At 45.7% G+C, this 24,359-nt stretch overlaps 1 protein-coding gene across 10 annotated transcripts in view; it reads left to right on the top strand.

The window, feature by feature from the left end:
• The window catches only part of NEO1 (neogenin 1), a 171,998-nt gene that overhangs the window by 47,026 nt on the left and 100,613 nt on the right, over positions 1-24,359 (top strand). For all 10 annotated transcript variants that reach the window (XM_048318236.1, XM_048318233.1, XM_048318232.1 and 7 more), the window contains exons 2-3: positions 6,791-7,108; positions 22,346-22,621. In XM_048318236.1, coding sequence (XP_048174193.1) covers positions 6,791-7,108; positions 22,346-22,621 — 594 coding nt within the window. The remainder of the gene's footprint in view (positions 1-6,790; positions 7,109-22,345; positions 22,622-24,359) is intronic.

The raw sequence follows: 24,359 nt of genomic DNA, 5'->3' as shown, positions 1-24,359 counted from the left end.
TTGCAAAATACGGTTTCCTTTGCTTGACTGGTTCTTTGTTTATTGACTGTGCTGTCTGGATACTCACGAGTTACTAAGGCCACGTCCTGAAACATTATTATCTCTTTCTGTGTTACAATAATGCTAGAATTGTGGGGACTGTCTTGATTTTTGTGTTCTTGTTGGTACATGATGTCAAAAACCTTCTCAACTCAGTAACATCATAGAATCTGGGAATGGTTTGTGTTGGAGAGGACTTGAAGGATTATCCAGTGCCACCCCTGCCATGGGCAGGGACACCTTCCACTGTCCCAGGCTGCTCCAAGCCCCATCCAGCCTGGCCTTGGGCACTGCCAGGGATCCAGGGACAGCCACAGCTGCTCTGGGAACTTACGCCGGGGCCTCCCCACCCTCACAGGGTGGAATTTCTTCCACGTGTCCTCCTCCATCCTGAAAGGATCTCTCTCCCTTGCAGATTTCAGAACAGCCCTTCCCTTTTGTGTGGGGGGAATCCGAGACACCACAGCATTCCTCAAGCACTGTTCTTAGCCCACGATTCCCAACCATGCTGGGTGAAGAGGAGTTACTCTTTGTGATGGATATCTTAGTTACAGTGTATTAAATCATCAGAGGAGGAAATCGGCTTGAGCGGAAGGAGAAAGGAATCTACTAAGTCTGGGAAAGTCTGGATTTATACAAGGCATTACTTACCTTATAATGTTCCGTCACTTGCTCTGCCAGGTTCCTCTGTCAGCCCACCGCTGGAGTTATGGAAGTACCAGCAGGATTTATACTGTACTCTGCAGTCAGGGGTAGCTCTTACACTCCCTCCTTTTTTTCTTGATGCTTAAGTGCGATTTAATTTTTGTCTGGTATAATTTGTGGATTGCAGAGTCTTTGTGCAGCAGGAGCTGAAGCGGCGTTTAGAGAAAGCAGTTTAGAAATGTGACCTTGGTTTTTGAGTGTGGTGAACTTGCCAAGCACTGTGTATATGGTTGGGCTTTGGAAGTGCTTTATGAAAGTAAAATCTAAAGATGTTTGGCTGGTTTATACTGCTGTCATAGTTTAATTTGGTCAGGTGGTCTATAATCACTATTGCCTAGAAGAGAAAAATGTAGTATTATGCAGAAAATACATCTTTGTCTAACCATTGCTACATTGTAATATCATAGATAAATTTTGCTTATTGGGGGATGCAGAATGCTTCTGATGTTGTCAAGGGAAATAAATTACCAAGCTGGTAATATTTACATTTATTTAGAGATTACCACATGCAGCAATTTGCCCACATAGATAACGTGTTCCTTAGCCATGAATATGTGAACAAAACCACAGAACATGTTCTCTGTGAGCTCCTGCTGGCAGCCTGCAGGGAATGGTGTGGGGAACATCTTCACTTAAGCTACGTCTGGCTGATTCTGGAGGCAGCTTTTTGTAATGATGTGGGTTAGGAAGGGCATGACACTGTCTTTAGGATTACAGAGGCCATTGGGAACGTTAATTAAATTCTGGAGAAAAGCCTTTTAAATGTGCAATCCTGCAGCCAGAGAGCTTGCAGCTTTTATCACTGACTCGCAGTACGTGGGAAGGGGCTGTGTAACAGTTCCTGCCAGTCTGATCAGGATTTCAGATGCCTCTGTTTTACATGTCAGGCCTGAAGGGTGTCATATCCATACTGCTAAATTGCCTTGGAGTCAGGGGGACAGGTATCACCCCTGGTGCCACGTCGTTCCTCAGCTCAGAACAGTCAGTGATCCTTCTTCATCAAAGCCTGGTTTGACTCCTTCCAAACCAAAGCCTGACTGCTAATCTCGAGTCAGCTAATTGTGATGGAAGGTGCGTTTGGCTGCCTTAATTTATCATCCTGTTTGGAAAATGGAGTTCTGAAGTGATACCTGTGCTTCACATTTTCCTTCTGGATGGTTGTCGCATTTGGTCCTTGTAAAATGGGATGTGGTTTCTTCCTGAAGTGAAGTGAAATGTGGTGTTGGAGTTCTGTGCTTGGGCTGCAGCTGATGCTCGTCCTCAGGAGAACATCACGACTGAACAGTTCTGGTGGCAGCATTGAATCCAAGTCAGGTCTGTGGCACTGCTGGGAAAATCTCAAGACACATTGCCGTGCACCAGTTTGAGGTGATTTATGTGGAGTCGGTAGGACTGAGATCAGAGTGTTTTTTTGTGGAGTTATTTTCCTAAGTGCTGTAATTTCTGACGAGCTCGTGGCAGGCGGTTGTTAAAGGATGCATTTCAGTGATTTAAGGTTGATATTGGAGTGCTTGTGTCTTCCAGAAATTAACTGGATAAGGAAGGGAAGCTTGTCCCCACTTGTGCAACTGCTTGGCATTTACTGTTCTACACATTGCTCACCTGAGGCCTTACAAAGATGCAGCTCTGCACAGAAAAGGGTGCAGGACAGGCTGGAAGCACTTCGTGATTAAATGCTGTCAGATCACTGACAGTGATGGGTTTTGTCTTGGCTGAAACAGTGTCAGAACTGATGATTAATTGTGAGAATTTGAGGAGAGAGGAGCTACAAGGAGGACTAGGACACCCCAGAGTATTTTCAATAGTAGGGGTTAGGAATGTATAAAAGTACTCAACCGGGCATCAGTTCCTGGACAAATTGGGTGAGGTGAACAAGCTTTGATTTCCCTGACTTAGAATCACAGAATCCTGGAATGGTGTGGGTTGGGAGAGACCTTAAAGCCCATCCAGTGCCACCCCTGCCATGGGCAGGGACACCTTCCACTGTCCCAGGCTGCTCCAAGCCCCATCCAACCTGGCCTGGAACACTTCCAGGGATCCAGGGGCAGCCACAGCTGCTCTGGGCACCCTGTGCCAGGGCCTCCCCACCCTCACAGCCAGGAATTCCTTCCCAATATCCCATCTAACCCTGCCCTCAAGCCATTCCCTGTATCCTGTCCCTCCATGCCTTGTCCCCAGTCCCTCTCCAGCTCTCCTGGAGCCCCTTTAGGCCCTGCCAGGGGCTCTGAGCTCTCCCTGGAGCCTTCTCCTCTCCAGCTGAGCCCCCCCAGCTCTCCCAGCCTGGCTCCAGAGCAGAGGGGCTCCAGCCCTGGGAGCAGCTCCGGGGCCTCCTCTGGGCTCTCTCCAGCAGCTCCAGGTCCTTCTGATGTTGATGTTGGAGGCTGTTTTGTGGGGATTTTGCACTCGTGTGTTTTAGGTAAACTTGTATTTGCTGTCTTTCAGTCCCAGAGTGGTTGATGGAGTAAATTGTATTTGTTACATTTTCACACCACTTAGGGAAGAGTGAGGACAAGGTTAGAGTTCAAATTTGGTAAACTTTTCCCTGGAAGGTGGAAGAATTCAGAGGAGCCAGGTGCAAGCTAATACAGTTAAGCAGGAATAACATTAAACTCAAAGTAACATTAAATTCAAAGTAACAAGCCTTACAGCAGCTTCCAAGAACAGGATCTGGGGAATATGGTAGTGATGTAGTCAGCAGTGCCACACTGCTGAGCTAAACCCGGCTGCCTGTGTGCTGGGATGGGCACAGGAGTGCTAAACCCGGCTGCCTGTGTGCTGGGATGGGCACAGGAGTGCTAAACCCGGCTGCCTGTGTGCTGGGATGGGCACAGGAGTGCTAAACCCGGCTGCCTGTGTGCTGGGATGGGCACAGGAGTGCTAAACCCGGCTGCCTGTGTGCTGGGATGGGCACAGGAGTGCTAAACCCGGCTGCCTGTGTGCTGGGATGGGCACAGGAGTGCTAAACCCGGCTGCCTATGTGCTGGGATGGGCACAGGAGTGCTAAACCCGGCTGTGTGCTGGGCTAGGCACAGGAGTGCTAAACCCGGCTGCCTGTGTGCTGGGATGGGCACAGGAGTGCTAAACCCGGCTGCCTGTGTGCTGGGCTAGGCACAGGAGTGCTAAACCCGGCTGCCTGTGTGCTGGGATGGGCACAGGAGTGCTAAACCCGGCTGCCTGTGTGCTGGGATGGGCACAGGAGTGCTAAACCCGGCTGCCTGTGTGCTGGGATGGGCACAGGAGTGCTAAACCCGGCTGCCTGTGTGCTGGGATGGGCACAGGAGTGCTAAACCCGGCTGCCTGTGTGCTGGGATGGGCACAGGAGTGCTAAACCCGGCTGCCTGTGTGCTGGCAGGGCTGAGGAAGGGAGTTGTGGAGCTTCCAGGGCATGAGAAATGACTCCGTGTTGGTGGCTGATGCAGATCTTGTCTCCCTGCCACTCATCTCCAGAGCAGATCTGGGGAGAAATAAACTCCAGCCTGGTGGGAATGAGTGAGATTTTCCTGTTCCTGTTCGTGAGCAGGGAGACAGACTTCTCTGGCTTCAGCATAAGCTCCTTGGGCCAGTATTAGCACAAAGGGAGGCAGTGGTGTGTGCACACCTGTGTGTGTAAGCGTGTGGAAAGGGGAAGGACTCCCTGCACCCGATACGCCCATTCTGCCCAAAATAAGATGCTGTCATTGAGCTCAGTGATCAATAGGTTGATGGAGCGGGAGAAATGGTCACTGGTAGAAATAGAAGTTTATTAAGGTCCAGTGTGTACAAATGCTTTTGTGAATTGAGGCTTGAAGGTGGCTCAGCTCAGCTGGCTGCAGTGTGGTTCTCCAGAGTGCCCCAAACCCCAGCTGCAGATCCTCTGAAAGAACAGTCTCCGTTCTGGTTTAACTTCCTTCAAGCTGGAGTAGTGCTTCTCACCAACCCTTCACGTTTTTTCCCCACTGCAGTCAGTGCAGGAGCACAGTGACACCCCGGGACGAAGCCGCTTGTGCTCTGTCTTCTCAGGGCTCTCGGCAGGAGTTTGGTAGCTCTGAAGCCTGGCTGAGAATCTGGTTCCCATTCTTCCTCAAGGCTTATAATCCCTGTTGAGCTGCTCTTGGTGTGACCTCTCTTGACGTCCTCTGCTCTGCTCTATTTCCTTGGACACCTTGTTGCTTCCAGGGCAAGAACGATATTACTCTATCAGTGGATTTGATCTGCTCCAATGTGCACTGGAGACAGGGCAAACAAAAAGCTGCCATTCCTCTTTTAAAGGTTTTCTGGGTTTTATTTGAAAAGCCAGAGTGAAGCAAAACTCAAACCAGTGTATTTTGTTCTCATAGGGGTCTGGATCTATATTGGAAAACCTTAGAGAAGCTTGTAATTGAGGTGGAAAGGGGACAGCTTGGGGAGAATGCTTCCCTTGGAAAACCCAGGGACTGTGCAGCTCAGTCTTTAATTTTAAAAAGAACTTTAGGTTTCTGTGGCACTGGAAGAGATTATAGTGGTAAACAGGTCAAAGATTTTCCTGCTGCCCATGGCTCCTGTTTCTGCTCTGCCTTTTGCTGCACGAGAGCTGACACTCAGGATTTCAGAGGCACCGAGAATCGAGAACATCCACACACAGGTGCCCTTGTACAAACCAGAGTAACATAAGCAGCTCCTAGAAATGTTTAAAGTTTTATTGATTTTTTTGTTCTGTATATTTTGTTTGGGGTTTTTTTTTTGGGGGGGGGGGGGGGGGGGTTGTCTCTATTCTCAAGAAAGGCAGTCCCAAGGATTCGGATCCCAACCTAACAGGTCTCTAGCCTGATACTGTCACTAGGGAAACTTCAATCTTTCTAGAATGTTTTCCTGTATTTCCTCTTTGAATTCTTGAAGGTAAAGGAGGTTTGAATGCTATCAGCTGCAAAAGCCTCGTTTATCTGTTGTTTCTTTCACACCACTCCTGCCTTATCTCCAAGTTGCTGTGAATTGTGAGTAGCAGAGACAATGGGCTCTGTACAAGAAGGCTGGAGTCCCTCTGGGGGGAAGCTGGAGGCTCTTTGGAAACCAGGGACTCTCTGTAGTTTAGTGATAGAGGGAATCATATCAATTTGTTAATTAAGGTCATTTTAGAAGGTAAATCCGATTTCAAAAACCCCACAAACAACCAAACAATGGGAGAAGCTGCAATGTTTCCAGGACAGCCTCTGTTTGCAAGTAAAGGTCTCCTTCAGAGTTGTGCTTTTTCCTCAAACCCCAGAATTATTCTATAGCTTAATTAAACAAATCTTGTTATTAAATGCATATTTGTCTTTAAGGTGGTCTTACAATATTTCAGCATTTTTTTATTGACCGTGAGATGAAATGGTCAATGCAGAGTGATGAAGCGGTTTTGAGATGAGTGCAGGAGTTTGTGATATGAGTGTTGTTTCTAAGGTGGATTTAAAAACCAAGATCCCCTGTTCTCTGAACCCAGTGCTGGAAAACAGTTCTTCCCTGGAAGAATTTGTCTTCTGTTTTCTACGGATGATTAAGTAAGACAAGTCAAAGTGATACTGACACACAATCGTTCTGCTTGACCAAATACACCAGAAAGACAGTAATTAAAATTCACTTCTTAATGCAAAGTAGATGTTAATTACAGAACTCTTTGGGGAATACTTAAAATGGAAAAGTAATCATGTTTATCCTGGGCTAGAATGGAAGTAAAAAAACACTGTATGACACTTGCAAGACATGTTAACTCAGAATGGGAGACTTTATCTTGAGGGCTGAATTGTTCTTGACGGTTCCTAATCTTGGTTACACACGCCAAAGGACAGCACTGCTGTGAGGGCACCCGCCCCACAGAGGCCGAGAGCAGAGCAGGGCAAGACATTTTAGGGATGAAAATGTCTCGGAATCTGAGGGTCCATGATGTGAATGGTCAAAGCAGAAAACACCGTCTCACAGACGGAGCTGGTTTAATCTGTTCAGGGAGAGGATGTGAGCAGTGGTAGTGCTTGTGCTTGTCACGCTAGCTTGATGGAGGGTGAGTTTCACGTTAAAATTGCGGAAAGCTAACCCAAAATTCTGTGATGTTTTACAGAATCGCTCGTGAGAACTTTCACTCCTTTCTACTTCCTGGTGGAGCCCCTGGACGTGCTGTCAGTGCGTGGGGCGTCGGTGGTCATGAACTGCTCGGCTCATTGCGAGACCCCTCCCAAAATCGAGTGGAAAAAGGATGGCACTTTCCTGAACTTGGTGTCGGATGACCGCCGCCAGCTGCTGCCAGATGGATCTTTATTAATTAACAGTGTGGTGCATTCCAAGCATAATAAACCTGATGAAGGATATTATCAGTGTGTGGCAACTGTGGACAGCCTGGGGACCATCGTGAGCAGGACAGCAAAGCTCACCGTGGCAGGTAAGGCTCTGGTTTGTGAGTGTGGCTGAGAACATGGTGATGGAAAGGAATACTCTGCGCTTGGAAAAGCAGGAAAGTGCTTCCCAAGGAACATGAGCTGGTTCCATCAGCTGCCAGGGAAGCTGGGACTGTGTCCCTCATTTTGCTGGCTGGGAGTTGGCATGTGTTCTGTTCCTATAAGCAGCTTAATGTGTGGGTATTTCTCAGGAAATGCAAGAGATCAGGATGAATCTGCGATGAATGGATTAAGAGAAGTGCCAGGTGTCTGAAATCACAGTGGAGATTTACCACAGCTTAGAAGGGGGAAGAAAACAGGGTTTTTCTTTCTTTATGTATAAATAACCTTAAAATAACTTCCTGTGCTTGTATGTGGAGAATTACCTGCTCTGTCTGAAACGTTTGGGAAGCTCCTAACAGCAGTGTGTACACTCCCTACAGGACTGAGAGACGGGTAGAGAATGGAGTGCTGGGGAGTTGTATTTTTCTGTTTCTTAAGTATCAGATGTGAACAAGGAAGTCTGAAAAGTAACAACCAACTAAATGCATAAAATTTACCATTAAAAAGCCCAAATCATAAGCTCAGCTTTGGTGTTTCGAGTACCCTTTAGACTTGATAGGTGATAGCTTTATTTTGGGGGGTAGAAAGCAGTGAGGGAGTGACATTTGCAGGTAAAAATAAAGATTATGGCTGGGGAAAGTGATCTGTCACTTGCTTATTTCTCAGGGCTTGGGACTGTCAGTTTGTGTGTTGTAAACAGTAAAGCAGGAAGAGACTTGTAATTACTGAGTAAGGGTGAGACTTGAAAAACCAACCAAAAGGAAAAAATCCAAGGTAAACTAAGGCACTGTAACTAGGAAAAAAGCCTATGAAGCAATTTTCCTTTGTTTCTCTAATGATGTTTGCCAGCCTTTTTCAAACAGTTTTTTTTCCTTTGCTTAATAAATGTCTTGGGGTAATGAATTCTTCCTGACTGGTGCTCCTGCATCTCCCAGAGCTGCCGCTTCCATCGTTTGTATTCGGATGTTGTTCCCATTAACTTGGCTTGTAGCACTGTTGTGAAACATCAGCAATGTCAGAAGTAGAAAAATCGGGGTTTTATACCTTAAAAGAGTGACTTTGAGAATCTCTTAATGAGGAATAGATTTCTGAGCTTCTTGGCAATGAGGACAATAAAGGCAGTTCTCCCACACTTCTCTCGAGCAATTACCACCTCCTTGCATCGCTGCTGTCGGGATTAATTCTGCTGCTTTCCACATGAGAGCCTTCAGCCTCCTGCCTCTGCTATCAGCCTGCTCTATATGATCATTAGGTGAGGTTAATGGGGTTAAAAATGAAGGTAAGCCAAAATGTCTGCCGAATTTCCACTTCCATTTTCCCCTATCTAAGTAGAAGGTACTATTTCAATTTATATTTTCTAAAATGATGCAATCTTTAAGAGCCATTTAGTACTTGAAAAAGAACCCAAGTACTTGGAAAAAAAAAAAACAAACCCCAAGAGCCTATTTTAAAAAAACCCACAACAAACAACAATGCAGTTCTGGTGAGGTTTTCTTTCCAAACACTCTTAACTAGAAAACAGAACAAATACAGTCCAGCCCAAGACAATACGGACCTTCCCCACACAAACAGTGCCCCTTTGGCACACACTGGCCTGACAGCTGAGTATTAAGGTTATTGATTGATTCCATGCAATAAAAATGGTACTTTTATTGCCCAGAACTAGAGGAAATGCTGGTGACACGTGTTGTGCCTTGCCTATTGCCATCCTGTGCCTTGGAAACCTGCCCCAGAGCATCCTCTGGCTGCACTGCTGCAGAGGCTTTGGCAGATGTGGGTGTGTGAAAACTTGTCTACCACCCCAGTCAAGTGCCGAGAGCTGGGCAAGACCACACCGAGTTTAATCCTCTTGTAGGGGGAAGGGCACTTTGGTTGCTGAAGGCTTTGGAATAAGAGGTGGAATATTAAAATTCTGGTTTAGCCTATTGCTTTTCTTGTCCTCATTTAAATCCCTCAGTTTTAACAGTGGTTTTTAATATTCCTTCCCACCGTCTTTGTTTTAACTGGCAGCTTTTGGGCTGTGGTGAGTGTGGGCATTGTTAGCATAGTAAGGGCTCCCCTTGGCCTCAAAATTCCAGTGGGAGGGAGCTAATTCCTCTCTTAATTGAGCAGTGGTATGTGGGGTTCCGCTGCTGTGTGCGAGTGTGGTGCTGCCATGCACCTGATCTCTAAAAGGGAACATTATGAAGTGTAGGTTGCACGTTTTAACAGCTTCTTACTCATTAAATAACTCTTGAAAATGACAAGTTCTGGTGAGTCACAGAGGCCAGGGCAAGGAGAATCCAGTGAAAACACGTTGTATTCCATGATATGGATACAGGGTTGGAATTTTCAGTCTTAGAACTGCACAGCCAGTGGATGATGCTGAGCAATCTACCCGACTCCTGCAGGAAGGTGGCCAAATATAGATAAGTTTCTCAAGTTATTTAAAGGACTTTCTATATATTCTAGGTTGAGGGATCTAAAATTTTTAGGTGTTGGAATCTGAAGCTCTTTTGCTGCTGTAGAGTGACAGGGGTTTAGTGAACCACTGTATGGAAAACTCAACCCAAGCCACGCGCTCCGAGTGTCTGGGCACAGAGGAATTCAGGCATTGAAGGAATTACGTTAGAGACGGACTGGCTTGGGTTTGCATCAATCTGTGTGTTTGACCCTGCTCTGAACCTGCCATGGCGAGGGAGGGGATCATGGCAGCTTCACTGTGCTCCTGGCAATGTGCCTCTAAAGGACCTTTTCTGTACGTGGTGATCCACGAGAAAACTTTGCTCTTTGGGTTTCTGGAGGTGTGAGGATCAAGAGGTTCTGTGGCAAGTGAGCCTCTTAAAGAAACTGATCGTTGCTGCCTTTAGATTTAAAAAACAAGTCAGAGGATATGATAAAATATTCCATTGTGAAGGACACTTGAATTAGTCTGTAACTTGGAGTTATGTGCTGCTACACCTTGGTAGTAAAGTGTTTGCTCTTAGTAGTAAATCCTTGATTTTTAGGAACAGCAAACAACAATAAATGATAGTTTTCTTTAATGAGCAGCAGTCTGGGGATATGAGTATCTCTTTCCCATTCAGTGTGAGCCTCCACAGTTTGGTTCCTTCGAGCAAACGAAGATTAATTTGTCATCACCAGTTCTTAGGGCAGTGGAAGGAGAAGGTGTGGTGGCCATACAGTCCGTGTAACGTGTAGGATTTGCCTATTGTTATGATGGATTTGAAGTAGGGAAAGTTAAAGGAGCTGCCTAATTTATGTAAAGCCACAACACTTTAATCAGTGCCTTGGTACAGTATGTTTTTTAATTGCCTTTTGAAATGCAAATCTGTCTTTGATACTTAAGTGCCAGTTAGATCTTAAGAAGGGTAGAGGGTTTAAAAAGCTGCTGTAAAACATGGATTAAAAATAGATTTACAAAGTTTTGGAGATCTGTGTCTGTAATTCATCTTGGAAAAATAAGTATGTATGTATTTTAATAAAAAGTATAATGACACGAGCTGAAAATATTCCCAGGATGATCCTTCCCCAGTCACTGGTTACTGTGGCTTCGTTAAAGCTTTTATTGAGAGAACAGATACATGAGGATCTAAAAGCTGGGAAGTGTGACAGGGGCACTGAGTTTGATGATGCAGATTTATTTGCTCTATGTATCCATTTAAAGACTGCTCACTAAATTATTTGTTTCACCTCTTGTCATCTTCTTTCCCCAAGTGAATCCAGCTGTTTTTCTTCCTCTTCTTCCACTTATCCTTGCATTTGATAATTCTTGGCTTTGAGCTTTGTGTCATTTGCTCAGCTGTGATGACGCAGCTGCGGCACTGCCTTGGTACAAACTTCAGGTGTGTCTGAGTTTCATTAATTCAAAAGCACTTGGTGATAACTTCTGACTTGTTTCTCACCTCACTAAATAATCTCCTTGAATTATTATTTCTCATTTAAATATTCACAGAAATTTTGCTTTCAAGCCTTCATTTTGTAATTACTTTTAGAAAAAGTACAGACAAATCACTTCTGTTAAGAAATGCTCCGGCCATGTAACATCAAACTCTGAAATGGTTCAGGAACCAGGAACATTTGGTACGTACTTAGTAAAAGTGTAGTATCTCCTTTGGAACCATTGAGCACATTTCAGGGGCAGCACAGCCCAGGAGCAGAACATTCCTGGAAAGTGGCTCTGGAAATGCCATGGTGAAGTTTCACGTGTTGTGTTGAAACCTTGGGAGACTTCCTGCTTTTCCACTTAGAGCTGGGGACACTGGAGTGGGCCGAGGCCCATCGTGTCCATACTTGGAGGAAGGATTTGGAGTTTCATTCCAGGCATACTCGAGCACTTTGTGCTCCTGAGCATGGTGTTCTCTGCTCTCCTGACCTGGGTAAGTCCCCTCCTCCCGCTGGTTCATCCAGCTCACCCACAGCTCCGGCTCCTCCGGATTGCTGTGCCGGGGCACAGGGCTTGGGGTGGGGTCACTGCCAAAACGTGTGCTCTCAGAAGGGCATCTGAAGCCCCTGTAGCCTGCTCTGTGTGTGAAGTCAGTGTCCCCAGGTCAGTGTGACCGTGCCAGGGGAGGAGGAGGGACCTGCCCTCAGTCTGCTGAGAGTTCCTTCAGACATCAGATACAAGGAATGAACTTTACCTGGGAAATTGCTCCAGTTTTTAGCTGACCACATTGCTTTTTCAAGATTTATTTGCATCTTGCATGTGTCCGGCTTGGGGCTTCCAAACTGATGGCTGGGAGAGCTGTTCCTGGAATTGCAGGAGGCCTGGATGGGCTGTGGTGGTTCCTGTGGCTTGGAGGGGTTAATTGAGTTCTGAGCCAGGAGATGCCAGGATCCAGTCCTGCTTTTGGTGCAGCTCATGGCACTAGCTCCAGATCTCCACGCTTTGCCTTTTCTCCATGGGCTAGTGAAGAATTTCTCTCTGATAAATTTGAAGTATTACTTTTTATAATGCACCAAGATGCTGCAAATGAGGAGGGCAGGTAGAGATAAGGAATTCTGTATCCATTACAGACTTTAGATGATAGGCAGTGGGTGAAGCTGTGGCCAGGAAATGATTACCCAGACCAATCCCTGAGTACAGCCTGTGGGGGAGAGCAGGACCTGGAGGGATGTGGGCTTGCAGTTCAAGGTAGAGCTCTGCAAAGCCCAGCAGCAGAGGTATGCTGTGTCTCCTTCTGGGGTGTTAGAGCGCTCAGCTATTTAATATCAATCACTTATTTTTGTATAAATAATGGTGAACAGATAAGGATTTTTTTCAAATGTTAATTTGAGCTGAAATTTTATCTTTGCTTTTTGCCATAACGACAAGGAACTGCACGGAAGCAGCCAGGTTGTTTGGTTCTGTTTGCTCTTGTCCACTGAGAAGTTTGCCAAGCTTTCAAGATTACAACTGAGCAGGGTTTTATTCCTCACTGGACTCTGTCTGTGCCACCCCAAAGGGTGAGAGCAAAGCTCAGGACAAACTGTCCCAGCTCCTTGGAGATGGAGTTAGGTTAGAAATAACAGCACATTTTTGCCCAGGATTGCACATTTCCTTTAACAGCAAGGAGAAAAAAGTAATCTTGACCAGATCTTTATGAATAAAGAACATTCTGGCCTCGGAATTGGAAAAAACCTCAGAGCGAGCAGAGATACTTCAGAGGAGGGTGCTTAAGAGCACTTAGGCAGTAAGTGATATGGGTGATAAGGTTTCCTTGCAGAAATGTATTTTTCTATGAAAAAAGCATCTGTGTTTTTCATAAATTGGCTTAGATCAAAATGCATTTCTTCGTGACAGGTAAATGGGAAAGGTGGTTTTAGCACAACTGCAGTTTGTACAGGTTCTGTCAGCTGTTACTGAGAGTGTGAGAGTTTAGACATTTCAGATAATAAATGCTCTACCTTATGTGTCATTCTCAATTCTTGCAGTCCACATTTGTCCAGTTAAAGCAGGGAAGGAAATCTATGTGAGCCTTTGAACTGGTCTTCAGTTCTTGGACTGAAGGCAAAGGTCCAGTTTCAAAACTGTTACAAACTGTTAGTCTCAGATTGGGATTTAATACCAGATCCTCTTGCCATGTCCGGGGCAGAGAAGGGCAGGACTTGCCTGCACTGGAGTACCACTGGACCCCTAGGGAAAGCCCACAGCAGGGAATGTGACCTACTTGTTTTGGAACTCTTCATTGACATCTAATGACCAGGTCGGAGCCCAGGTGAAGAGACTCCTAATTTGCTTGCTTAAAACTAATTCCTATTGAAAAACACAGGTTTTCTCAAGCTTTTGTGTTTCAAGTTTATTACACCTTGTGTCAAACCAAATCCAACTGCTCATTGTGACTAATACTATCCCTGTCCCAAATTCTGTGGGTCAGTGAGCCAGTTAAAGCTTATTTGTGCTCGCTGGAGGGTAACAAATGCTCTGCTGAAGCTGGAGCAGAGGGGGCACAGGGAGATGTGTGGCTCTCGTGCCTGAGCTTCCTGCTTTAGTAATGATGTAATAGCACTGCTCAGAAAAAAATTTGTGTGTTTTCTAGAGTGAAATTCAAGTCCAGTGCAGTGCAAGTCTTGTAACTGGCAAGGGGAAGAACCTTTGTGCATTTAGTTCATGGGCAATGTTATGTTCGTGTACTTCAGAATAATATAAATGTACTGTAAATCGTAGGATGTGGGAGCTCTTTGCAGCGTACATTCCATCTTGACCTTTGCCTTTGAAAATATGGCAGGTGATGGAGTTAATCTGTGGAGAAACAGGAATTCTGTGGAAGGGAGCTGGGAGCCAAATCCCTGAAATCTCTTGGGCTGATGCTCGGCTGGGGGGGGGGGTCCGGATGGTGAGATAGGGACAAAGTGACACCATACTGATGGTGCATTAACACCCCTAAACAAACTTGGCTGAACTTTGTTTAGATTGGATTCTCATTTGTGAATATTTTGACTCAGATCAGATTTTTCCCTCTTTCTTCTCTGCATGTCCGCACCAGCAATCCCTGTGTAATTCTGTTTGACAAGTTTGCGCAGAGCTCGCTCGGAATCCCGAGCTGTCAGCAGAGTGATGGTTACATCTGCAGCCTGTGTTCTTCACTCCCTGCCTGCTCCAGTGTGCACTCAGCAAGAGATTTCAGCTTTATTAGCGTGCAGTGAAGGCTCTGTGTGCTGACACTGTTCAGGTTTCTGATTGACTGAATGTTGCTTTTTGAAAATGATCAGAACCTGTACTATTGCCCCAAGCAAAAGGTGACACAGAAGCAGCAAGGGCAAGAAGTATCAAGGCACAAGGGTGTCTCTGATTAATGCTTTCTTTTTTCCAGAACAAAAATTCAAGATGAAGTTTGATGACCCTGAAAAGGAAACAAAATGGAGGAAAATGATTTTGAATAAGGAAAAATTAATTTATGACATTTGCTAGGGTTGATTTCAGTGAGGCTAGTTCTTGGTAACATTCTTAAAAGCACAGGGTATGTCTCACCATTCACATAAATACACTGGAAATAAAGATATTAAAAGTTATAAAAAACTCTCCAAGCCCTATTCATTTGCAAAGAAACCCTGATTTGGGGGCACTGTGAGGAAATGTCTCTAGATAATTTATGTTTCTGTAAAGGTGTTGCTCTTCCTTCTGTAACTTCTGAAGTCAGCCCTGGCTTAGATGCACTGTCACTCTGCTCTCAAATTCAACAGAGTAAAAATTAGGCAAAGAAAGGCTCTGTCCTGGAGAGACCTCTAAAAATCTATTGCTGATTGCTCTGAGGTTCATGGCCAGCAGCTGCTGGAGGGGTCAGTGGTGTGCTGATCCCACCTGAGCTGTGCTGCCCTGGCACTGAGCTGTGCTTGTGTTGGATAATTTGCAGTGATACGGCTGTTAGTGTTTGCCTTTATCCTGCCACGCACCGTGTTGTCTCCAGACATCTCTTTGAGCGGCATGTTTGTGTCTGTAGAAGTTCTCTGTGCCGTGTGTTTGTCTGCTGTTGTGTCAGCCTTCAAGCACCCTGGTTTTGCGGCCTTTCTTTGCTATTCACGCATCCCGAGGAGTTAGCAGTGAAATTGTTGGTTATTTCCTGTCTCTAAATGCCTCTTGTCAGGTACCAGCTGTCTTTGTCACTGTCTATAGAGTTGCCTGCAAGTTTTTCAGATCTTTCCTTTCTTCCCGTTTCGTGATAAATTTATCCTGACAGTCCTCTCTGCGCATTAATCTTCTTTGAATAGCTTGTTCACATGAGCTTCCGTAATTGATAGCCTTGCCTGGAACTAAAATTATTTAACCTGTCAAGCTCTTTTCTTTCACCACAACCTTCGGATCTTATTCTTCTTTTGTTATGGCTGTCGATTTTGTTTTAGAAAGAGTAATTGTGAGCCCATAGGGTTCTTATTTTTACGCAGTCTATTGATGAAGACCTGAAGTTCCTTAAATGATGAGGCAATCTGTGTGCCTTATCTTTAGGGCTTCTCTTGAAATCCCACAGGGGTTTCATTGGCCTTGCTATTAGAATGATCTTCAACAGTAGCAAATAAATGACTGCATCGTTTGCATGCCCTCAATTCATTTTTTCTGGCATTAGAATGTTGTTTTAGCTGTTTCTTGGTGTCTGTGGAGATCAGATTCATTGTGGCTGCTGCAGCTTTTGCTGCTGCTGCTGCTGGAGTGTTTGTGTTGCTTGGCCCTTGAACTGCAGTTCCTGTCTCCAATTTTCATGGTACTGTTTCATCTCCTCCATCAGCAGATCCATTTCTTCTGTATTTCTGTGCTATTCCTTGCAACACTTCCTCAGCCTGACCATGTGCCATGGGCTGACATCCCCACTGCTTTTCTTGTAGTTGTGGTTGTCAGCAGTGACCTCTGTATTTCTGAAGATCTTCCTTCAATCATTTTTGTTGTTCCCATATCATTCCTGGAATAATTCATTGATCTCTTCTTCATATCACCTGACTAGAATTTGGATTTGCTTGTTTTGCCAGGTAGAACATCATATTCCACTGATATGTTTTCCTTGTCCAAACACCCTTTAAAATTTTTGGATGTGTAGTAGATATAAGGGAGAAATTATTCCTGGCTATGAGGGTGGAGAGGCCCTGGTACAGGCTGCCCAGAGAAGCTGTGGCTGCCTCTGGATCCCTGGCAGTGTCCAAGGCCAGGTTGGAGAATATTTTGTGCAATATTTTGCTATTTCTCACTAAGGTTTTTTGTGTACCTTCCCCATGTCATCGGATAATTGAGCTTGGAAGGGGCCTTGGGAGATCTGGAGTTCAGTTGTTTGTTCAGAACAGCTCTGAGGTGTCACCAGGTCACTCTGTGTGTTGCTGTGTGTGTACAGTACCTGTGTGTGTGTGTGTTACTGATGTGTCCAGTGACATCCTCTCCCTTCCTTCTGGCCAAGGGACACTGGTTTTAATCAGCACGTGCCATGCTGTCCATGCTGTCACGGCTGTGTTTAACTAAGTCAGGATTCTGGTTATGCTCTGACATTTCTCATTTGTGTTCTGTATCCCTCATACTTCCCATTTCAGTTTAGTCAGCCAAGGACATTTGGTAGGTTTTCTTCTCTCCGTGTTACAATCCTTGTAAAAATCCTCTTCCCAGAGGAGCTGTCTCCTGCCTGGATTTTTGGTTGCATTCTCCCCTGTCTGGTTTGCCTAAAGCAAGGGGGGAGAATGATGTGCTGCTTGGTGTTTGTAGCAAGGACTGGGAGCATCTGGCCTTATCCTAATTCAGGTGGTGCTGGACTTGTGTTCTCCAGGAGTGTTTGTAATTATAAAGTCTGCTCCATTTGCCAGTGAGATCCATGAAATATGTCTCATTAACAGGAGTGTATTTTAAGCCGTTTCACACCTCTGCCACTCCAACAAATGATGCTGAATAATGTTGGAGAGAAGGAGCTGTGATAATTTAATGAAGTGTCCACAGATGGCTGGACTTATTAATTTTTTAGCAGGGTTGGGGTGAGGAGCTGATGCACTAACAAAATAGGTGGCATCTTTGTGATCTGCTTCGTTGCTGAAGGGTAGCAGATGTTGGAGCTGTCCTGACAATAGGGGATCATGTTCCCATTCTCCAGTACCTCCTCGTGGTGCTGAAATCTCCACACTTCCCAAGAGGCTGTTTGGGGAAAGGAGTCGTAGTTATGGATCTGTCACGAGTTCAAATTTGACCAGGCAGACAGGAATGAGGGAAAATTCAAGTGCCTGAAAATTGTGAGCAGTTTGTGGGATCATTCACAGACCAGCTGGATGAATTTCAGATTGAGAGTGGAAGCTGTAGGGTGGAACGTTTGGAGCTGGTGCTGCTGAAGTTAGTTTAGAGTTGGGTAAGTTAGGAGAAACTTGAGTAAAAGTTAACTCTGGGCAGCAAAGGCTTTTCACAGATGGTATCCAGGAGGGAGGAGGATGGAAAACCTGCCAGCTGCTCCTGTGCTTTACGTTTTCCATATTGCAATAGAAACGGGGGAAAAAACGGAAAACATTTGCTGAGCACATCGAGATGTCACCAGAAAGCCTGAAAGCAGCTTTGGGAAAATGTTAATTGCACAAACATGTGATGTGTGTATGTTTAGAGCAGTTTATTGCTTGTACTAAGTGTTATCTTAAATTCCAGTCAGAGCAGAGGCAACAGAGTGGAGACGTGAGGAAAACACTCACAAAGGCTTGTGACCACTCGTAAAGGTACAGCCCTGGCACAGCAGGAAAAGGGGATTCCTCCACAGCTTTCTCTTCCCTAGAGACGAGGAGATGGTTCTCTTTGCTCACTTTCCTTTTGCAGTGTTAGTTTGGTGAGATGGGTCCCAAAAGGTTGGTTGGACTCTGTGGGGATTAAACGTGTCTATGGCAATAGCATCCACCTTCAACAGGACAGCGTTGGCAGCGGTGCTGGCAGGCTGCAGAGCAGAGGCAGGTGTGACTCTGGAGTTACTACACTCAGATGAGCCAGTTATTTAGTAATGGTTGATAATGAAGGCTTTTTTCCTTTCAGTCTCCTTGGAAGTGATTGGCACTGGCTGCAGTCACAGGGAGGCTGCTGAGCTAGATTGGCATCTGGCTCAGGGCAGTGAATTCCCTGATTCTGCAGACTCCAGGAGATGAAATACTGGCTCCATTGAGGGTAGGAGACTACAGCCAGAATTTTAACCATCTGTGTTTTCCAGGAGCATGGGAATTATTGCTCTTCTAGGCACATCTTTTTCAGAAATGGAGACAATGGGCCACAAATCTCAGTAACGCTGAGACTGGGAATGCTGATTGAATGCACCACATTTGCATTAATAGATTGTTCATTCACATTCCTACCATTGCTCTGGGCTTGGATGAGGGGAAGGGAGAGACAAAAGGGAAGGAGAAAAGAGGGACAGAATTGTCTTTCCCCCTTTCTCTGCCATTTGCATTGTCCTAGCAGAAATGAGGAGTTTGGGATGCATCTAGTCCTTGTTATATGCATGTGAGTGCACTGTTACTTATGTGTTCTCCTGCCTGTGTTTAGAGAATATTCCAAATGGAAAATCATCCTTCCTAAATTGAGTTTATTAACCTGCATTCTTGCTAGGTCAGTAGTATTTTCCTTTGGTGTCCTAAAATCGATACCTAATGTATTTGTGCTGCCACAGAATGATTAATGTGTGTACAAACATGAAAAAATTGTCTTTAATGTCAGAAGCCCAAAGTGTCATTTATCACGACATTCATTTACCAAAAGATGGGCTGATGTCTTCAACTGATTGCCCTGCAACACATGGGTGAGGGGTGGGGGCTGCTTCCTCATTAGGAATTGTATCTTCCATCCCTGGCAGTGTCCAGGGCCAGGCTGGACAGGGCTTGGAGCACCCTGGGACAGTGGAAGGTGTCCCTGCCCTTGGCAGGGGTGGCACTGGATGGACTTTAAGGTCCCTTCCAACCCAAACCATCCTGGGATTCTACTCATCATTAGAACTTCTTGCTCAGCCTGCTTGATTGAAGTGTTTGGGAAATACAAACCACTAAGAAAAAAGTATCAACTTCTAAAAAAGTTAACTTTAAAAATGGTTTTAAAAGTGTTTGTAGTTTAACTAGACTGAATTGGCTTACATGGTAATGCATTTAAAAATGATTCTAGAAAGTTCAGGAAATGCTGGCTTAGAAGTTGATAATTGATATTTTGGAGAGAGAAAGAGCAGCTCTGTAATGGAAGGGTTCTGGGCTGGGAGATGAAAGGGTATTTTCTAGTGGGTCACTGCTGCAGGAGGTGTGCCAGCACTCCGGGACCTGCTCCTGAATTTATAAACAGGTCTCTGAATTAATGGTAATTAAGGCCTGGATTTGGAGTGCTTTTTTATAATGCATCATGATTGGTTTGTGGTTGTTCGTTGGCTAAAGCAAAGGGTCCTCCTCCACAATGGAGGCTTTTAAGCAGTGCAAATTGCCAATAATTGTAGAATAAGAGAAAATTACTCTTTAGGACAAAATTACAGGCTAGGTTAAAATGTATATTTTAAAACCACACAGGACTATGACGAAATACAGGTTTTAGTGGCATTTGAGGTGACTTGGAAAATGAACTGTAATTTCATTTCTAGTGAGTAATGAAACCATCTTGAATAAGGCTTATTTAACCTCAGTGGAGCACCTGCACACAACAGAAGGCACAAGGTCTGTCTTGTCCAGGAAATGAACAGTACTTGTAAGGGATTTAAATGAAAGCATATTTGAGCTGTATGTGAGAAATTGCAGGGCTTCAGTCAAGTTGCCAGAGTGGGGCTGTACCAGTGGTAGTTGCTGGGAGCAAAGAGATGGCAACAGGTGAGGTGGAAACAGAAGTTATGGGGTCACCTGGCTGAAGGAGGAGACCTAGGATTCCCTCCCAGGCTGTAGAAAGAACTGGCTTAATATGTAGGGCTCTTAATAAATGAGGATATTGAGAGAGATAAGAATCAGAGGTAATTATGAACATTTAATGGGTTCTGTCAAGGAGATTTTCAGAAAGGACAGGTGCCTCAGAGACTGGAGTTCAGAGGCTCAAGGTTAACAGCCTCATCAGCTGTAAGAACAACCTATTTGCCCACGGAATTAGTGAGTGTGGCAAACGAGGAGACCTTGTTACCCTTGCTGTGGCCTCCATGGTCTCACAGGAAGAATTAAATAATGCTCCAGACTGGCTAATGATGGAACTTCTGAGCACAGTGTGCAAAGTCAGGCAGGTGCAGAGATACCTTGGGATTGTGCTGAGACAGAGGGGTGGGTGATTCAGGAGAGGAAAAGGTTACTTGGGTTCTAGGATTGATTGTGCAGAGCCACTGAGATGGTTCCATCTTTTGGGAAGGTTTTTTCGATAGAAAGAGAAGCAGTTTTGTAATAATTCCGTGGATGTTTGTGATCTGAAGTTACTCTAGGCACTTGGGTTTGTTGTTCTGCCAGGGGTGCTTGGTGGGAGAGCAGGAGGTGTTGGGGATCAGTTGGAGCAGAGGAGGTTCTGACTGGGTTTAAGGAGGGAGTTCTGTTCCATGAGGTAGAACAGGTTGCCCAAGAGTTGTGCAGTCTCCACCCTTGGGGATTTTTGAGGTCTGACTGGACAAATCCCTAAGTAACCAGCTCTGATCTTGCAGCTGACTCTGCTCTGGCCGGGTCCCTTCCTTCCCAAATTCTCCTGTCGTTCTGTATCTTTAAAGGTGAATAGGATGTTAGGGGAATGAGGGAGAGAAACTAAAGGTTGTAGCTTCATTAAGCAGAAGGAAAGTTGAAAGAAAGAAACTGGATTTTTTTTGTTCCTATGAATACCTTGGAGGGACTGGTGGATAAATATCAAAGATGCAAAATAATACCAAAACAAGGTCAAGATCAAAGGATTACAAGTTGGTTGGAAGTGCACTGGGAGGGGAAACTAGAAACAGAAGGTTTCTTGGAGGAATGAAGTTATGGAAGGAGTCCCCAGGTAGGATCCTGACAGAGGAGAAAATATGTAACAGCTGGAGATGAACTGTACAGGGCTGTGGAAGGAACTTGACAGGGCAGAAGTGATTCATCTGTTAGGAATCTCCTCTGTTAGGATTCAGTCTGGCTTTCCTGAAGGATCGGTCCTCCTACTGGTACATTCCGGGTGCATCCGTGATAGGTATGAAATGAGACTTGTAAAAACAGTGGGTTGAACTGTGGCAGATTTGATCATTTCCCTGTGCAAAATACTTGGGATAGGGTGGCTGTGGCTGGCTGCCCATCCAGCTGTGCCTTCACTCTGCTCCTCAGAAGGATGGAGAGGAAATAAGATTAAAGTTACTGAGTCAAGATGGGATCACTCCCAGTTACTGTAATGGCAGAACAGCCTTGACCTGGGGAAAATGAATTTAATTTCTTGACAACTAAAGTAATTTGAGTGGTTAGAAAACAAAACCAAACTAAAGCACCTCTCCCTGCCCTCTCCCCATTCTCCAGGCTCAACTCCCTGCCTTCATTCCCAATTCTTCAGCCTCATGCGCTACCCTCTCCCCAGGGCAACACCCAAAGCTGCCCTTCCTGCTCTCGCTCCTCCTCCTCTGACCTGCCCGCTCCAGGGCGGTGCCTCACACTTTCCTCACTGCTGTCGCATGGTTTTCCCTGCCTTGGATGTGCTTCATGGATGTGCCCCCAGCTTCACCGGCTGCCTCAGCTGTGGCTCCATGGAACCAGCTCCAGCTGTGTCCCCAGCCTCTTCCCACAACTGCCCAGCCCAACTGTTACGCCATTAAGTGGGCTCTGGGTGTTTCTGGAGAACATTTCTGTGGAAAAGGTGACACTGGAGTTGTGCAGTGCTGCCAGCTCAGCTCTGTGGTGTGCCCTGGAGAAACTCAGGTCTCGGCCACACTGAGAATGGTCATATGCAAATATTTCTCTCAATAATATTTATCTCAGTATTTACCTTGTGCACTGTACAGAGGCTTTTGTAGCTGGAGGTGGTAAATGAAGGTGTTGTGTAGGCTGCACTGTAGAAGCTGTGGCTGCCCCATCCCTGGAAGTGTTCCAGGCCAGGTTGGACGGGGCTCGGAGCAACCTGGGCTAGTGGAAGGTGTCCCTGCCTGTGCAGGGAGTGGAACTGGATGAGCTTTAAGGGCCCTTCCAACCCAAACCAGTCTGGGATTCTATGATTACTTAAAGGTTAAGGTTTTTAAAGAGTAGGAGAGCAGCTTAATGTTTAAAAAACTACATTCATGAATCTTGACTTGCATCTCCAAGCTTTGGCATCATCATCAGAACATCTGAGAGTTGTTGTTGTTTCGGTTTTCTTGCAGGTCTGCCCAGGTTCACGAGCCAGCCGGAGCCCAGCTCTGTGCACAGGGGCGGCAGCGCGGTGCTGGGCTGCGAGGTGACGGCGGAGCTGGCGCCGCTGCTGCGCTGGGAGCGCGACCGCCAGGCGCTGGCCCCGGACCGACGCGTGCTGCAGCTGCCCAGCGGGGCCCTGCTCATCACCAACGCCTCGGACACGGACGCGGGGCTCTACCGCTGCGCCCTCGACGGCGGGGGCACCCCCAAGTACAGCGACGAGGCCGAGCTCAAAGTCCTGCCAGGTACCCACTGCTGCTCTCTGCGCTCAGCTGATTCTGGGGCTCCGGGCCCTGAGCTCTTCAAGGGTGGAGACAGGCTGGAGACACTCAGGGGCTGCCTTCCCGTATTTAATGGTTCAGCTTTTAAGGCATTTTGGGGAAAAAAATGTTTAAAAGCCACCAGTAATACACTTCCGTTGTGATGTGATACAAAAGGGGAACCGAGTGTTTCTTTGGGTGTAAATGTTTGGGGATGTCTACATTTTTTCAGGTTGAATCCCGTGTTTCAAGCCATGTGGAAGTTTCCCAAAAAAACTGGTGTTTACCTCCTGGCTCTTGGGATGCTTAAGCTGAGGTGCTTTTAATTCTTCCCGTATTCAGGAAGTTCTGACTGTCTAAACATTGGGACCTTTGGGGAAGTCTCCAATGCAGGGTCTTTGTCTGAGCACCTGAGCTCTTCACAGTGGCTGGAGACAGGCTGGAGACACTCACAGGCTTCGTTCCCATATTTAATGGTTCAGCTTTTAAGGCATTTTGGGGAAAGACTTCTTAAAAAAAACCCCCAGTAATACTTCCATTGTGACATGATACAAAGAGGGAATTGACTATTTCTGGGAGTATAAAAGTTTGGGGATTTCTGAGTTTCTCAGATTGAATCCCATGTCTCAAACCCTATGGAAGCTTCGCAAAGAAATTGGTGCTTAGTCCCTCGCTCCTGGTATGCCTAAGCTGAGGTGCTTTTAATTGTCCCAATATTCAGGAAATTCTGTTTCTAAGCAGTGGGACCTTTTGAGAAGTCTCCAACCCCCAGAGGGGGGTGACATTTTATTTTGGAACGTTCAGCTTTGCCTGTTGTGCTGAAATGTTGAGGTATTTTTGTTAGAACAGAAGTCCAGTGCTGATGTAAACTGTTGGCACATTCAGTGTGTTCTGTTCCCAGTGACACTGTTGTGTCACCAGCTGTTCTAACACAAAAGTTTGAAAAGTGACCAAAAATAGGACAGGAATGTGGGTCATGCTTTCCCGAACTAGGGAAATACAGGCTGTGTTTCATACGAGGTTCCTTAATTGTTACCAGAGCTGTCTCTTCTGGATTAGTCTCCATGTCGGAATTCTCATTCAGTTGTTGCTCTTGGAGAGCTGCAGGAGGGAGTTGCTCAGGGTTAGGCTGGACAATGTCATGGTTGGCCTGACCTGGTATGGGCAGCTGGTGGACTTGAGGCAGGTGGGGGCACCTTCAGGGGTCCCTTTCAAGGAGTAGTTCTGTTTCTTGTGACTACAGCCCTTCTCTACTTAAAATACTAAATTATTCTGCCAACTACCCCAATTTTTACAATGGCAGCTCTCTTTTGGAATTGGGGTGTTGGAAATGAATCATGCGTAAAGTAGGCCTTTGTTCTGTTCAGTTCTTTAGCCTCTCCAAAGCCTTGTCTCTTCTCCAACTAAGGATACAGGGTTTGAAGAAAAGCACTTTTGGAAAAGATGCTTGATTGAATTCCCGTAGTTGGGATTGCCTTCATCTTTCTGCAGCCCTTCAAATGCTGAGGATATTGCTGATTTTTTTGGAAACTGAAGATTTCTTGATAAACTTCTATATTACACTGATCTTTTGAATTCTTTTGGCACCAGCTGTAGTTTCCTTGCTTTTGTAATGCTTTGCAGAAGGTGATGAAATAGAGCTGTGTTAGGGAATTCAAAAGATGCTGTTTCTTTGCTCGGTCATGAATCCCAAAGTATCGATAGTGAAGTTTGGTAAAATCCC

Source organism: Corvus hawaiiensis, chromosome 13, assembly GCF_020740725.1.
Source record: "Corvus hawaiiensis isolate bCorHaw1 chromosome 13, bCorHaw1.pri.cur, whole genome shotgun sequence".
Taxonomy (NCBI): Eukaryota; Metazoa; Chordata; class Aves; order Passeriformes; family Corvidae; genus Corvus; species Corvus hawaiiensis.
This window is presented reverse-complemented; position numbering and strand designations above follow the sequence as displayed.